The following is an 18100-nucleotide window of genomic DNA, read 5'->3' on the forward strand; positions in this document are numbered from 1 at the left end:
ACGCTGGGACCTGTAGTCCCACTGCACCGACATAAGCATAAAAGCACCAGCCTCTATAGCTCACCATCAGGCCAATAGAAGGAGCAGTGGCTCCGAGCGCGTAGCCCAATCAGCCTTTGTTCTCCCTGTTTGACCCTCCTCCCGGAAGTGTTCCTGGGAAGTAATCACGTGACCTGTGAGGCTGGAACAGACTACATCCTGAAGGCCACAGGACAGGCCTGAAGACTCCACACAATCTGCTTTCTTCACTTCTAAAGCAGCCCATGGATCCGGGACGAGGACTACAGGATGTTACAGATGAGCCTTCTTTCCTTACCTTCTTGTAAGTGTGTTTTTTACAATGTGTCATTAAAAGAACCTCTTTAATACTGCACTTAGGTGGCGCTTCCTTTCTCTACCCCTTTTATGTTTACCACAGAGTCAGCTCTCTGAGGACAGCAGCCGCCATTGAACAGCCACATCACCTGCATTTTTAACCATTGAACTGCCTGTTACTACTATTTCCAATGGACTAATCACCATACTCCTACCCATATATGTACTTTGTATCTGCGCTGACAGTTACCTCTCCTATTGAGAGTTAGTTGACTCAGACTATATGTTTTTCCAAATTTTGGGCCTCTGTTCCAGCAATGGCTGTACTGTGAGTGACCACTATTGTTGTCTTGGGTGCCGTTACCACCCCAGGCCAAGGGTGGCAGCAGTCAGGTCAAGGTGTTTTGGGTGTTTCCCCTCGGCAGCCAATCAGTGGACCAGCTGCTGGGGGGCTAGCAGTTGGTACGTCCCCACAGTGATTGGGGACACACGCCATTACAATAATAAAAAAGGTACTACAAAGGCATTATCAACATGTCATTTTGCTAAACCCTTCTTTTAATATATGTTTTTTTCTCAAATCTGTGATATTGTGCCAATGCATTTAAATTATTTGAGCTGTTTTGGCGTGATTTGTGACGTCATACCAGTCTGGGGGTGGGAGGAGCTTTGGCTTTTTCTTGTTTTTTCTTTTTACATTTTTTTTTCTGTTTGGTTGATGGTTACCGTATTTATCGGCGTATACCGCACACTTTTTTGCCCTGAAAATCGCTTTCCCGCGCTGAGTTTTGAATACTGCGCCGACATATACCGAGCGCAGTACACTCGGGTATAGTCGGGCAGTCTCGGCACCTTCCGCGCTCACGTCCTGGACGTACAGGACGTCAGCGCGGGTAGCCGAGCATTGCCGACAATACACGAGTGTACTGCGCTCTGTATATGTCAGCGCAGTATTCAAACTCGGCGCGGGAAATGAGCGGGGAGGACGCCGCAGAAGGACGCCAGACCCGCCGGAGAGGACACCAGACCCGCCGAAGAGGACACCGGACCCGCCGCAGAAGGACACCCGAAGCCGCAGAAGGATGCCGGACCCGCCGAAGAGGACACCCGAAGCCGCAGACGAACGCCGGACCCGATGAGGCCGCCGATGGACGCCGCGCAAGACACCAAAACTGTAAGTACAAAAAAAAAAAATTTCCACAGGATTCGGGTCAACTTTGGGGGTGCACGGTATACGCGGGAGCGCGTTATACCGCGATAAATACAGTATTTAAATTATTTTCACTGTTACCCCACATGTATCACATGTCTGACGAAGGGCTCCTGCGTGACTCGGAAACCTTGCACTCTCCTTGTGTTGTGATCATGCTATAAATTATCAGTTTGGATGCTATTCATGTCGTTCCATGGTGTGCTGGCAAATATCTTCATTTTAACCTGCAGGGAAGCCACGGGTGCATGTGGTGCATCAGTGTTAAAGCAACCTTAGGATCCAATAAAACCCTCCATTCACCTCTATGTCCATATACCCCCGCTTACCTCCGATCCGATCCGCCAAAAAACAAACAAGAAAAAACAGAAGGAGATCCGTCCCATTCCGTCTGGGCAGATTGAATTGGAGGGCCAATAGAGTAGCGTGGGCTATGTCCGTGTCCATTCAGCATAGGCTGCCTGGACACAGACCTGTCATCTGCCCATCGCACTCATTTTGGCATGCGACCGGTTACCAAGTCGCTTCAGTGACGCTCGCTCTTCAAAAGTTTGGGCACCCCTGCTTTATACAGTGTACACAGTATCTAATACATTGTGTACAGATTCTACTACACTTCTGGAGGTGTACCCAGTATACAATACAGTGCAGCCATTGTACAGTTTCTAATACAGTGCACGTGGTGTACACAGAATCTAATACAGTGTGTGTCGTTTACACTACACTTCTGGTGGTGTATACAATATACAATACAGTGCAACGTTTTACTGTTTCCAATACAGTGCATGTGGTGTACACAGTATATAATATAGTGTGTTCAGTTTCTACTACACTTCTGGTGGTGTACACAGTATACAATACAGTACAGCAGTTTTACAGTTTCGAATAAAGTGCAGGCGGTGTACACAGTATCTAATACAGTGTGTACAATTTCTAATACACTTCAGGCGGTGGAATAATATATATATATATACACACACGCACACACACACACACACACAGTCTAGTGTATATATATATATATATATATATATAACTATATACTATCTGCATTCAGTGTAGCCTATATATACAGTGCATTTGTTGTGTATAGTTTCTAATACACTTTTCAGCTGGTAGACCTCAAACCCCCCCCCCCCCTCCCTTTTCGTGAAATGTGCTGAACCTCAGTGGAATGTTCCAAAATGCCATTTCATTTCACGAAAGGTCATTCCAGCTCTCTACCGGAATGTGGAGGGTAATGTTTTGGCCTTGTTGGACAGGACGGTCAGCAGTAAGGTTCATATTACTGCTGAATCATGGTCCAGCAGGCATGTGCAGGGACGTTACCTTTCCTTCACGGAGCACTGGCTAACTCTGCTGGCAGGTGGGAAAGATGTAGCACAGGGTTTAGTATTTTTGGAGCTTGTTCCACCACCATGCCTCCAAAATGCTAGTGGTGATTCTGCCGCAACTCTCTTCTGCCACAGCTCTCTCCTCCACCACCTCCTCTTCTTCTTCTTCCTCTATGGCCTCATGTGCAGATTTGTCCTCTGAGCCAGCAGTGCTCCGTAACCGTTCAAGGGGCTACGCAAGCAGTCAGGCTAAAAGATGCCATGCGTTGGTCTGCCTAGGGGACAGGAGCTACACTGGGGCAGAGATTCTGTCAGCTTTGCAGGGGCAGGCTCAGAGGTGGTTGATGCCACACCAGCTGTAGCCAGGAAGGTTGTATGCGACAATGGCACCAACCTTCTCTCCACCCTCCGATAGGGACATTTGACCCATGTTCCATGTTTGGCACACCTCTTGAAATTGGTGGTGCAGCGGTTCTTGACCAGGTGCCCAGGCTTACAAGATCTCCTGAGGCAGGCTATAAAAGTCTGTGGTAATTTCTGCCGGTCATACAAGGCCAGTGCTCGGCTGGCTGACATTCAAAGGGAATGCAACCTGCCCACCAGCCGCCTCATTTGCGACATGCCTACGGTTGCAACTCAATATTGGCAATGCTGCAGCGGCTGCACACACAGCAGAGGGCCATCAATGAGTAGCTGTGCGAGTATGGCACCAAGACAGAGGAGCTTGGCTTCTTTTTGTCACGCCAGTGGCTATTGATCAAGGATATATGCACTATCCTGTCACCATTTGAGAAGGCCACAAGGATAGTAAGCAGCGACAATGCATGCATCAGTGACACTGTCCCTCTAGTCTTCTTGCTGGAGCACATGCTTCATGGACTCATGGACAGGGCACTTGAGGCAGAACAGGGAGAGGAAGAGGAGGACTTCCCTTCCTCTCAAGGCCCCCTTTATCCAGATAGCATTCCTGCTGTTCAACAGGGACATGCAATTACAATTTTTGATATAATATTTAACAGCAGGGCCCATTCCAAAGGCCCAACTTTTCTGCCATTGTTTAACATGGGGCATGTAATTACAATTTGTAATATAATATTTCATAGCAGGGCCCATTCCTGCGCCCAACAAGAGTAAAGCCCTGTACACACGATCGGTTTGGCGGCTGAAAACTGACCGATGGACTGTTTTCATCAGACAAACCGATCGTGTGTGGGCCCCATCGGTTTTATTTCCATCGGTGTAAAAAAATAGAACATGTTTTACATTTTTCCTATGGATAAAAAAACTAAAGAAAAATCCGATTGTCTGTGTGGAAGTCCATCGGACAAAAATCCACACATGCTCAGAATCAAGTCGACGCATGCTCGGAAGCATTGAACTTCATTTTTTTTGGCTCGTCGTAGTGTTGTATGTCACCGCGTAGTGTTACACGATCGGATTTTTGACTGATGGTGTCTTGCCTAGACTGATGAAAGTCAGCTTCACCGGGTATCAGACGAAAAAATCCATCGGATTAGATTCCATCAGATATCCCATCGTGTGTACAGGGCTTAACTGTGAGGTCTTACAGTGTTCTGGCACCACCAACACATAAGGCCCAATTTCTCTGCAGCGAATATAGGGCAGGCCGTATAGTATATACACTGCTCTATTTGTGTGAATTTTTTTTTTTAAATTTCATTTGGATACAGTGTTGCATGACCGTGCAATTGTCATTAAAAATTTTTACAGCGCTAAAACCTAAAAATGTGCACGGTATTGAAGTGGTTAAGAGCCACATATGTTTGTTTTAATTATTGTTATATGTACACATAAATAAATAAATATACACTACATACCACATCTAAGCCAGTTATTGAGTAAGCATGACCTTTTACAAGTCCCTGGGGTGTTTTTGCTTCTGTTTCAGCAGAACTTGTGATCTATAAAACAAGCAGAGAAAAAAAATGTGATTCAGAGAAACAATATATAAATAAAATAATTTAGGTATTAATATAGAGCGTTTTTATTAATATAGAACGGTTTTAAAGTCAGAACACAAACACCAAAACTTATTTAGAATAACCAGGCATAAGGGCGAAATTTTATCAAACTTAAAGGATAAGTTCACCTATTTTTTTCCTCTAAATTCCAGCTCCCCTATGTATCATATAAAGTCAAAATGAGTCAAATGAGTGGGTGGTCTGCTTCAAGATAAAAGTGGTCTCTCAGGAAGATTTGCCGCAAGTTCACTTTTATCGGTGGCGGGAGAGGGCCCCTCCCTCCGCTCTCCGATGCCCTCAGCCAATTACCGGAGCAGTTAGCAGCGGCAGAGGCGATCGGGTCCTTCTCCTGGCCTGACATGGAGACAAGTGAGGGGAAGATGGCCCCCACCCGTCAAAACGTCACTTACGCCCAATGTTCTCAAAGGGACATATTTTTTTTTAAATGACATTAAATTGTATTTATTTTTTGTTGCGTGTTAGTGTAAATATGAGATCTGAGGTCTTTTTGATCCCAGATCTCATATTTAAGAGATCCTGTCATGTTTTTTTTTCTATTAAAAGGGATGTTCACATTCCTTGTAATAGGAATAAAAGTGATCCATTTTTTTTTTAAAAGAGCAGTGTAAAAATAAAAGGTAAAATAAAAAATAATATTAACTACTTGCCGACCAGCCGGCGCAGTTATACGGCGGCAGGTCGGCTCCCCTGCGTGAGAGCACGTAGCTCTACGTCACCTCGCGAAGCGGGCACTAGGGGCGCGTACTCACCGCCATCCCTGATCCCGACGCGAGTCGGGTTCGTCCCTGATCCCGACGCGAGTGCCCGGCGGGTGCAATCACCACTGGGCACCCACGATCGCTCGTTACAGAGCGAGGACCGGGAGCTGTGTGTGTAAACACACAGCTCCCGGTCCTGTCAGGGGAAGAAATGCCTGACCGTCTGTTAATACAATGTATGAACAGTGATCAGTCATTTCCCCTAGTGAGTCCACCCCCCCTACAGTTAGAACACACCCAGGGAACATACTTAACCCCTTCCCCGTCCCCTAGTGTTAACCCCTTCCCTGCCAGTGGCATTTCTATAGTAATCCAATGCATTTTTATAGCACTGATCGCTATAAAAATGCCAATAGTCCCAAAAATGTGTCAAAAGTGTCCGAAGTGTCCACCATAATGTCGCAGTACCGAAAAAAATCGCTGATCGCCGCCATTACTAGTAAAAAAAAATATTAATAAAAAATGCCATAAAACTACCCCCTATTTTGTAAACGCTATAACTTTTGCGCAAACCAATCAATAAATGTTTATTGTGACTTTTTTTATACAAAAAATATGTAGAAGAATACGTATGGGCCTAAACTGAGGAAAAAAATAGTTTTTTTTATATATTTTTGGGGGATATATTGATTATAGCAAAAAGTAAAAAATATTTATTTTTTTCAAAATTGTCGCTCTATTTTTGTTTATAGCGCAAAAACTAAAATCCACAGAGGTGATCAAATACCACCAAAAGAAAGCTCTATTTGTGGGGAAAAAAAGGACGGCAATTTTGTTTGGGAGCCATGTTGCACGACCGCGCAATTGTCGGTTAAAACAACGTAGTGCCGAATCGCAAAAAGTGCTCTGGTCTTTGACCAGCAATATGGTCCGGGGGTTAAGTGGTTAAAAAAAAAAAAAAGCCCCATCGCGCCGAGCTCACGTGCAGAAGCGAACACATACGTGAGCAGCGCCCCGCAATATTTCTAGTCCTCTAACTCAAAACATGCAACCTGTAGAATTTTCTAAACGTCGCCTATGGAGATTTTTAAGGGTAAGAGTTTGTCGACCATTCCATGAGCGGGCGCAACTTTTAAGCGTGACGTGTTGGATATCAATTTACTCAGCATAACATTATGTTTCACAACTAGGGATGAGCCGAACACCCCCCTGTTCGGTTCGCACCAGAACTGTCAGGGCACTGCCCTTTACGGTCACATTTCCCCAGTTGGCTCTGGGTGGAATTGAACCTGGGATCTATCCGTTATAAGTCCAGCTCTTTGCCTTTGAGCCACTGCTCAAGTATTACTTTGCTTACTGTCCGTTGGAGCCTAGTTCTGAACCTGTACTTCTGCGGACCAATCAGTGACCAGTGCGGCCTATTTAAGCCAGCCCCTTCCTCCTTGCTAATTGCTGGTTCGTTGTCAGCTTTACCCTGTGAGAGAACCTTGGAAACCTGTATACCCAGACCTGCTTGACCCGGATTGGACCTTGACGATTCTCTGCCATCTCCTACACTTGACCCCTGCCTGCTTATCGGATTTGCTGTTGTCTCCTGCCCCTTGACCTTGGCTTGCTCTCACGGACTTCCTCTGATCTCTCCAACTCCTGACCCAGGGCCTGTGACCCGGATTTGCCTTTGTTTCCTGTTGATCCCTTCTGGACTTACCTGCCTGTTCCTGCCTGATCAACGACTGTCTCCAGTCCTCTGCACCTGCCCTGTTTTCGTCAGCTGCACCAAGTCTGCCTACCAGTTCCCGGCACAGGTGCCTCCTTGTGCCGTCCCTCCTCTGTTCTAACTCCAGGGAGTGGTCTGCACAGGGTCGCAAAGGTGAGCCGCCCTCAGCATCTCGGCCTCGGTAAGTAACGTTCCTGACAAGAACTTGCGAACACACCAAATGTTCGTGTGAAATTTAGAACCCCGTTAAAGTCTATGGGACTCGAACATTTGAAATCTAAAGTGCTAATTTTAAAGGCTAATATGCAAGTTATTGTCCTAAAAAGTGTTTGGGGACCTGGGTCCTGCCCCAGGGGACATGTATCAATGCAAAAAAAAAGTTTTAAAAATTTCAGTTTTTTCGGGAGCAGTGAATTTAATAATGCTAAAAGTGAAACAATAAAAGTGAAATATTCCTTTAAATTTCGTACCTAGGGGGGGTGTAAAGTTAGCATGTGAAATAGCGCATGTTTCCAGTACTTAGAACTGTCACTGCACAAAGTGTAATTTGTGAAAGAAAAAAGTCATTTAAAACCAGACTTGCGGCTATAATGAATTGTCGGCTCCCAGCAATTTCAGAGAGGATTCATTCATAAAAAAATAAAAAAATTGCGTGGGGTTCCCCCTAAATTCAATTACCAGGCCCTTCAGGTTTGGTATGGATATTAAGGGGAACCCCACCGTCAATTTTAAAAAAAATGACGTGGGGTTCCCCCCAAATATCCATTCCAGACCCTTCAGGTCTGGTGTGGATTTTAAGGGGAACTCCACCCCAAATGGTCATGCCACAGCATCTCAATCGGGGTGAGGTGTTTAAAACCACTTAACGACAGCCCACTGTATATATACGTCCTATTTTTAAAGCTGAATATCTCGGTAACGGCAGCAGCTGCATAATTCTATCCCCTGTTTTGTAGACGCTATAATATTTGCGCAAACCAATCACTATACGCTTATTGCAATTTTTATTTTTACCAAAAATATGTAGAAGAATACGTATAGGACTAAACTTTTTTTTTTTTATGGATATTTATTATAGCGAAAAGTAAACAATTTTTTTTTTCAAATTTGTCACTCTATTTTTGTTTATAGTGCAAAAAATAAAGGCCCAGATTCACAAAAGAGATACGACGGCGTTTCTCTGAAACGCCGTCGTATCTCTCAGAGTATTTATGCGACTGATTCATAGAATCAGTTACGCATAGATAGCCCTTAGATCCGACAGGTGTAATTGTTTTCCACTGTCGGATCTTAGGATGCAATACCTCGGCCGCCGCTGGGGGGAGTTCGCGTCGTAAACCAGCGTCGGGTATGCAAATTAGTAGTTACGGTCGATCCACAACGTTTTTTCGCGTTCGCTACGTCGCTGCTAGTCTAGTTTCCCGTCGCAAAGTTAGTCGTCGTTTTCGGTGCCCTTACTTTACACAGCCCACGTATGTGCTGTATAAAGTATGGCCGTCGTTCCCGCGTCGAAATTAAAACATTTTTTTGTTCTTGCGCAAGACGTCCGGGAATACGAAAGTACGCTACGCACGTCGCCGTTCGAAAAAATTACGTCACTTCGCGCAAAGCACGGCGGGAATTTCAAAGCGGAGCATGCGCAGTAGGTCCGGCGCGGGAGCGCGCCTAATTTAAATGGCACACGCCCCTTTGAATTACGCAGGCTTACGCCGGAGGCCACCGCCGTAAATTTTCATGCAAATTCTTGGTGAATCAGGCACTTGCGATGAAAACTTGCGGCGGTGTAACGTATCTACGATACGTTACGTCGCCGCAGTTTCCTGTGAATCTGGGCCAAAAACCGCAGAGGTGATCAAATACGATCAAAAGAAAGCGCTATTTGTGTGGAAAAAAGGACGTCAATTTTGTTTGGGAGCCACGTCGCACGACCGCGCAATTGTCATTCAAAGCGTGACCGTGCTGAAAGCTGAAATTTCACCTGGGCAGGAAGGGGGTATATATGCCCAGTAAGCAAGTGGTTAAGCCATTGTACTGCTGTGGAACATCTAGGTGCTCTTGTGCAAACTGTAAACGTGCAGCAATGTTTTTTTTTGACAGCAGTGGCTTCCTCTGTGGTATCCTCTTGTGAAATCCATTCTTGTTTAGTGTTTTACGTATCGTAGATTCGCTAACAGGGATGTCAGCATATGCCAGAGACTTTTGTAAGTCTTTAGCTGACACTCTAGGATTCTTCTTCACCTCATTGAGCAGTCTGTGCTGTGCTCTTGCAGTCATCCTTACAGGGTGGCCACTCTTGGGGAGAGTAGCAGCAGTGCTGAACTTTCTCCATTTATAGACAATTTGTCTTACCATTAACTGATAAACAGCAAGGCTTTTGGAGATACTTTTATAACCCTTTCCAGCTTTATGCAAGTCAACAATACTTAATAGTAGGTCTTCTGAGAGTTCTTTTGTGCGAGGCATCATTCACATCAGGCAATGCTTGTTGTGAAAAGCAAACCCAGAACTGGTGTGTGTTTTTTATAGGGCAGAGCAGCTGTAACCAACACCTCCCATCTCATCTCATTGATTGGAGTGAGGTGTCAGCCAACAGGAGTCCAATTAACTCTTGGAGATGTCATTAGTCTAGTTGTTCATATACTTTTTCCACCTGCACTGTGAATGTTTACATGGTGTGTTCAATAAAAACATGGTAACATTAAATTGTTTGTGTGTTATTAGTTTAAGCAGACTGTGATTGTCTATTGTTGCGACTTAGATGAAGATCAGATCACATTTTATGACCAATTTGTGCAGAAATCCATATCATAAAACCAATAGGGTTCACATACTTTTTATTGCAACTGTACTATCTCAGTCTATTCCTTTATGTCTATCCCCCCTCCTAAGTTACCACCTCCGTCCAGTAAATAGCAAGACAAATCTACAAAATCCATACTTAACCCAATAACTACAACCAAGTCGTAGACTAACAAACAAAACCCTACACAAAAAAATGAGAAAAGGAAAAGGGGAAAAAACAAAAAAACTAAAACAAAAAAAACCTTCCCAAAGGATCCCCCCTCTCCTCCCATTCCACTACGTCCCTCTCCTCTCCCCTCCCCGGTATCTCCTGACCGTGTATTGCTCCTCTATACTGCTCCCATAAGCGTCTTCCCTTCTTTTATTTTTTTGATCGGTACTTACCTCTCTGCCGGCTTCCGGGTCTTCAGGGAGTTCCGTCGGAGATCACAGACACCGACGGGGCTTGCCATGTCCATCTGTCATATCTGCATGCCGGCGGGACCTTACTATCTGCCACACGCAAGGGCTGTTACACTTCCCTCTATCACTTCCCTCTATCAACCTGGGATTCTACAGCCATCCACTGGGAGTTGTGATAGTTCCCTTCACGGGACATCTACATGCCGACAGACTGATGTTAACCCCTCCTCATCTGGATTCAGCAGTGGTATCGTTGTACACATTTTTTATACCAGTATCATACTTAGCTACATGTTTTTATGACTGCTTTTGCTACCGTTTGGTATTACTAGCACCATTTTTACAGTTTATGTAGCTATATTGATTTAATCTCTAGTGCAATATTTATTTTGTTACCTACTTGAAGACTATAAAAGTTTTAATGCTATTCCCATGGAGCGCTGCCTTCGTGCGTTTTTTGTATCCTGCCATCTATTTTTCCAGTGGTTGGAAGCTGCACTGGGAATCAGCCTGCAAGGAGATCAGCTGAAAGTAGTTGGATCTGTATGTGCGTTATAATCAAAATTAGTCGATTAATCAATAAAAAAAAACGATTAATCGAACACGAAAATTGTAATCAGTAACAGCCCTAATAGAAAAGGATGCTGCGGGATGTTTTGATATAGCAAAGGAAAAACCAGTAAGTGCCCATTACCAAGGAGGGGCACAGCAAATGCCTCCCCATGGTAATGGTGGCAGTGGGGAAGAGGCAGAGGAAGGAGCAGAGGAAGAGGATTTTCTAGGGGTCCTCGGCAGTCCTGAACCATAGTCACTAAAAGACAATGCCACATAGGGTTTGTAATGGGGAAAGCAAAACTTGCACCACTTCCCGAACACACCATACCCAGGCTGGAACTTTGTGCTGCAGTATTGGCTACAGAGCTAGCTGAACTAATTGCAGTCAGAGGCCCAGTGAAACTCATTCGCTCTGACAGAGGGTCTAAATTTGTAGGAGCAGTAAAAGAACTTCAAATTCCTTCTAACGTTCTCAGTGTAGAAAGATACTTGAGTAAACAAGACTGCACGTGGATCTTCAACCCACCTCACTCTTCTCACATGGGAGGTGTTTGGGAGAGAACGATAGGCATAGCCCGGAGAATTCTTGACTCTATCTTCCTGCAAGTAGGGACTGCAAGGCTTACCCACAAATGTTTAGTGACATTTATGGCAGAGGTTACAGCTATCATTAACGCCAGACCTTTGACATCAATTTCAAGTGACTCTGAAGTCCCAGTGGTCCTCACACTTGCCATGTTACTCACACAAAAGACTAGTCTTGCCGGTGCTCCAGCTGTAGAGTTTTGTGAGAAAGACCTTTACAAACGTCAATGGAGACAAGTACAAACCCTTGCCAATACCTTCTGGATTCGGTGGAGGGAACAATATCTATCTACTCTACAAGTATGGAAAAAGTGGCACACTGAGAAACCTAACCTTAAACCTGCTGAAGTTTTGCTCATGAAAGATTGCAAGACACAAGGGAATAATAGGATTTTTGTTACAGCTTACCTGTAAAATCCTTTTCTTGGAGTTCATCATGGGACACAGGGCCTTAAGTATTTACTTAATGGGCAATAGGCCACCTTCAGTTTTGACACTGGTAAACCCTAATTAAGGAAGTTTACTCCCTATATAACCCCTCCTCCTTACAGGAGCACATCAGTTTTTGTAGCAAAGCAATATGTCTAAATCCCAAAAGAGGGGAGGGACCTCTGTGTCCCATGATGTACTCCAAGAATAGAATTTTACAGGTAAGCTGTAAAAAAAATCCTATTTTATTTATCGTACATCATGGGACACAGAGCCTTAAGTATTTACTTAATGGGACGTCCCATAGCAATGCCACTTGAGGGGTGGGAGAAACAACCCGCAGGGTACACCCAGACTTGAGGATCTATACTGCTGCTTGCAGCACACTGCACCCGAAGGTGAAATCCTCATACCTCCTTACATCCACCTAATAACATTTTGTCAATGTATGCACTGAAGACCAAGTTGTGGCCTTGCAGATCTGAGCCATGGAGGCCTGATGACGCACTGCCCAAGAAGCACTAACCGACCTGGTAGAATGCGCCTTAACTTGAAACGGGGGAATCTTGCCCCTTAAACCATAAGTTAGAATTATCACTTGCCAAATCCACTTGGCAACAGTGGATTTCAACGCTGCCTGACCCTTCTTAGGACCCTCCGGTAAAATAAATAAGACATCAGTCTTACGAACCTGAGAATTTTTCTTTAAATAGATTTTCACTGCTCTCACTACATCAAGACGATGTAGTGACTTTTCTTCCCTGGAACATGGTTTTGGAAAAAACTATGGCAGGACAATATCTTGGTTCAGGTGAAAACCTGAAATTACTTTAGGCAAAAAGCCTGGACGAGGGCGTAGTACCACTCTGTCCTCATGAAAAATTAAATACAGCTCTTTACAAGAAAGAGCAGCCAACTCTGAAACCCTCCTTGCTGAGGATATAGCAACCAAAAATACCAACTTCCTTGTCAGAACGACAAGAGAAATATGTTGTATTGGTTCAAATGGCTGTTTTTGTAACACAGACAAAACTAAGTTTAAGTCCCAAGGATTCAAGGGAGGTTTGACGGTCGGATTAAGCCACGTTACCCTTTGTATAAAGCCCCGGAATAAAGAATGAGTAGCAAGTGGTCTTTGAAATAAGACCGATAAAGCCAAGACTTGGCCTTTAATAGTACTTAAAGGGGTTGTAAAGGTAAAAAAAAAAAATCCCTAAATAGCATCCTTTACCTTAGTGCAGTCTTCCTTCACTTACCTCATCCTTCGATTTTGCTTTTAAATGTCCCTATTTCTTATGAGAAATCCTCACTTCCTGTTCTTCTGTCTGTAACTATACACAGTAATGCAAGGCTTTCTCCCTGGTGTGGAGAAATCCACTTGAGTGGGGAGGGGACAAGCAGGATAGTCAGAATGCCCACTAACACACAGCTCCTTTCTCTATCTGCAAAGTAGAGAGCGTCTTGACCCTCCTCCTCGCCCCCTCCCCCCTCAAGAGGCTTTCTCCACACCAGGGAGAAAGTCTCGCATTACCAGTGTTGTAAGTAACAGCGTTTAAATAAACGCTGTTACGTAACGATTGGCCTTCAAGGGGTAACTAGTAATCTACCTGATTACTATTACCCCATCGGCAATGTCGTTGCCATTACATTGGCGGCGTTACCGAGTTACTATGAGCGTGTGCGGGGGGGCAGTCCGGGCAGACTCTCTGTTATGACTCTGCAATACTCAAGATACTAGACTATAAGTTTGGATCTCAACTGCGGAGGCTTCTCAGCTCTCAACCACCGGTTCACTCTCAAAGTAATATAGAGAGTTTGGGGTTAGGTCATCACAACCTCCAGAGAACAAAACATATAATATAGATAGCTTATTAACTCATAAGCTTTGTTGTCTAGTGCAGCATAATAACAGTCTTTATAATTTGTACAAGCTGGCGTTGGTATTGCTTCAGGTTAACTGCACTCTTAATTGAGAATGTAAGACTGGCAACGCTCACAGTAAGTATACTAATATCTTTAGGCAGCTAATATGGAGATGAATACAGTCCTGTATAGATTCAGCATTAACTATAAGCAATACATCTTGTCATAGATAATACTTGCGGTTAGGATGTTTTCTGTAGCTGGTTCTGTGCAAGGGATATGCTGGTAGTGGTGTTCCAGTGATAAATGGAGCAGATGGAGGCAGCTGGTCCTGTAGGGGATCTGTGTCAGGCAGAAGGGAAGAGGATATTTGCCAATTGTCTGTCCACTGAAGCGGGGTTTGCTGGGGTCCGCTGTGGTACCGAGTCCAGAGAGGAGAGGTCCAGAGAGCAGAGGTCCAGAGAGGGCAGAGGTCCTTCAGCAAGGGGTTCCGGGTCCCAGGTGGCGGCAGGGTCCAACAAGAATTACCGAACACCCTGCCGCCGAACCTGGGGGCTTTAAATAGCCCGGGTGTGAAGGGAGCCGAGCGCCGCACGCTGGGACGCACTTCCGCGTTCCAGCGTGAATCGCAGACGTCCACGCACCGGAAGTGACGCGGACGTCTTACTGAATGGAGCGCAGCTGTTTGAGAGTGGTACAGCTGCGCTCGCTCTATGTGAAATAACGCTGATGGCGTTACATACTCCCCTCCTCAAGGGGGCACCCCCAGTGCACCTAGTAAGAGTTGGTCTATCAGGATACCTGCGATGAAATTGCTTAATGAGTCGAGGAGCATGAATGTCTGAAAAATATTCCCAGGAGTCATCGATAGGAGAATAGCCTTTCCAACGTATCAAATACTGAAGAGAAGAACCTCTTTTCCTGGAATCGAGAATCTTCTCTACCTCATATTCAGTTTCACCAAGGACTTCAACTGGAGGAGGGGGTTGAGGATGTCTGTTAGGAAAGGGATTAGGTATGTACGGTTTGATAAGTGAGACATGAAATGATGGATGAATCTTCCAGTCTGGAGGTAGAAGTAGTTTGACAGCGTTAGTGTTGATGACATGAGAAATTGGAAAGGGTCCAGTGAATTGACGGCCAAGTTTCTTTGAAGGAATCTTAAGGCGTAAGTTTCGAGTGGATAGCCAGACTAAGTCGCCAACCTTGTATGCAGGAGGTACTGTTCTATGGGAATCATAATATCTCTTTTGCCTTTGCTGAGCAGTCTCAAGGTTGGAACGGAGTATATTCAAAGTCTTCTTTATGGTTGAAAGATAGTGTTCCACAGCTCTTTTCCCCTGTTTGAGATTCCTGATAGAGTTCTCTGCAGTCAACTGTTTATTGGGGTCTTCATATAACAAGGACATTTCATCGAGGAAAGTGTCAAAAGCTCCAAGGAGGTCCCCGTGTTCCTGAACGTAAGTGTCGGCCCAAACTCTGGGTTCGCCCTTAAGATAGGTAATTAGGGTGAGGATTCTAACCCTGTCGGAGTAGTAAGTGCGGGGGCGCAGCTCAAACATCAAACGGCATGAGCTAATAAATTGCCGGTAATTTTTCCTATCACCAGAGAAGGGTTCTGGCGGGCAGACCTTAGGTTCAGGTCTCTCTCTGGCTTGCGCAAAATGTTGATTACGTAAGGCATCATTTTCTAAGCGCAACTCATTCATATTAGCGGTAAGGGTATCTACCCTTTGGGAAAGTCCGACTAAGTGATTTGCAAGCTCCGCTGGATCCATTTATGGGGTTCGGTAATTATGTTATGACTCTGCAATACTCAAGATACTAGACTATAAGTTTGGATCTCAACTGCGGAGGCTTCTCAGCTCTCAACCACCGGTTCACTCTCAAAGTAATATAGAGAGTTTGGGGTTAGGTCATCACAACCTCCAGAGAACAAAACATACTGGGGCAGATTCATCAATAGATACGCCGGCGGATCTCCTGATCCGCCGTCGTATCTGTGAGACCCGACGGTCGGATCTGTGAGATCCCATCGTCGGAGCTATGCGATTTTTTTACCCGTCGCATATGCAAATGAGGAAAACCGCCGATTCACGTCCGTACGCCCGCCCGTCGCTCGTTTTCTACGTCGTTTGCTTTCGGGTTTTTCCGGCGGATAGCTACCCCTGCTTCTATGAGGGGTAGCTAATGTTAAGTATGGCCGACGTTCCCGCGCCGATTTTTAAATTTTCTACGTCGTTTGCGTACCGCGATCGGGAATACCGATGGCCGCAAACGACGTACCCGCCGCAAACAATGACGTCGTAGCGACGTCATTTGGAGCATGCGCACTGGGCTTTTTCGCCCCGGCGCATGTGCAGTTAAATCGGCGCGGGAACGCGCCTGATTTAAATTGTACACTCCCCCTAGCCATTCCGCCGGGGGGAGTTAGGATCCGACGGTGCAGTTTGCGAGGTAAGTGCTTTATGAATCATGCACTTGCCTCGCTAAATTGCACCGGCGGATCGTAAACCAGGTAGATCCGCAGATCTACATGAATCTGCCCCATAATATAGATAGCTTATTAACTCATAAGCAGAGGTCCTTCAGCAAGGGGTTCCGGGTCCCAGGTGGCGGCAGGGTCCAACAAGAATTACCGAACACTCTGCCGCCGAACCTGGGGGCTTTAAATAGCCCCGGTGTGAAGGGAGCCGAGCGCGGCATGCTGGGACGCACTTCCGCGTTCCAGCGTGAATCGCAGACGTCCGCGCACCGAAAGTGACGCGGACGTCTTACTGAATGGAGCGCAGCTGTTTGAGAGTGGTACAGCTGCGCTGGCTCTATGTGAAATAACGCTGATGGCGTTACACTCTCACTCTGTCAGGGCGGGATGGAGCTGGCTTGTGATTGGGTCACAGGCCAGCTCTGGGTCATGTGTCGACGTGTCGTCGACGTTGTGACGCGTGACGCTGGCGCATGCACGCGCCTGAAGTCTCGCCCGCAGCAGTGTAGTGTGATGGGTTGGGAGGGAGTGAGTCTGGCTCACCTCCCCACCGTCACCTCAGCCGCCGACATCTCCCCCGGCTGCCGCGGAGGCTCCACTCCACTCCACCACCAACGGTCCGGACTCCGGGGACACTCACCGTGCCAGCGGTGCACCGACCGACCGACCGACCGTGGCCCGTGGCCCTGCGCAGGTGAGGAGGCGAGGCGAGCGGCATCGGATTGGGAGTGGGGGGGGACAGATGACGGGACACTCCACCGGACCGCTCCACATGCCCAGCATCATCACACTTCACCTGCCCAGCAATACTGTACAATATAGAGTCAGTGTGCAGTGTGAGTGACACTTCTGCAGAGCACACTGAATCTATATTGTACAGTATTGCTGCCTGGGCAGGTGGAGTGTGATGATGATGATGATGATATTAATGTACACAGTATTGCATTTGCTGGGCCTGCCATATACTGTACACCATACTGTATAACTGCACTACAAAATTCCTTTACAAATGATGCATATTTTAAAATGTTATTAGTAATAACATTTTAAAATATGCATTATTTGTAAAGGAATTTTGTAGTGCAGTTATACAGTATAGTGTACAGTACAGTATATGGCAGGCCCAGCAAATGCAATACTGTGTACAATTATTAATATCATCATCACACTCCACCTGCCCAGCAATACTGTACAATATAGATTCAGTGTGCACTGTAGAAGTGTCACACACACTGCACACTGAATCTATATTGTACAGTATTGCTGCCTGGGCAGGTGGAGTGTGATGATGATATTAATAATTGTACACAGTACGAAATGTTCTAAAATACTGTAAATAGTGTTTTTATTCTTCAATCAGTTAATATAAACACCTTTGACATTAAAGATGTTATAGAACGTAATTGCATTGTAAAATATAAAAAAAAAAAATCTCAGTTACTTTTCCGAGTAACTAGTTACTTTGCCAATAAAGTAACTGAGTCACTAACTCACTTACTTTTTCGGACAAGAAACTTGTAATTGTAACTAGTTACTTTTTTAAAGGAAGATGAACAACACTGCACATTACTATGTGTAGTTACAGACAGAAGAACAGGAAGTGAGGATTTCTCAGAAGAAATAAGGACATTTAAAAGCAAAATCGAAGGATGAGGTAAGTGAAGGAGGACTGCACTAAGGTAAAGGAAGCTATTTAGGGATA

General features: G+C 45.4%; 1 protein-coding gene across 1 annotated transcript in view; it reads right to left on the minus strand.

Moving 5' to 3' along the window:
* The window catches only part of CAPN9 (calpain 9), a 1050568-nt gene that overhangs the window by 712769 nt on the left and 319699 nt on the right, over positions 1-18100 (minus strand). The window contains exon 6 of the mRNA XM_040350717.1: positions 4698-4781. Coding sequence (XP_040206651.1) covers positions 4698-4781 — 84 coding nt within the window. The remainder of the gene's footprint in view (positions 1-4697; positions 4782-18100) is intronic.

This window comes from Rana temporaria, chromosome 4, assembly GCF_905171775.1.
Source record: "Rana temporaria chromosome 4, aRanTem1.1, whole genome shotgun sequence".
Taxonomy (NCBI): Eukaryota; Metazoa; Chordata; class Amphibia; order Anura; family Ranidae; genus Rana; species Rana temporaria.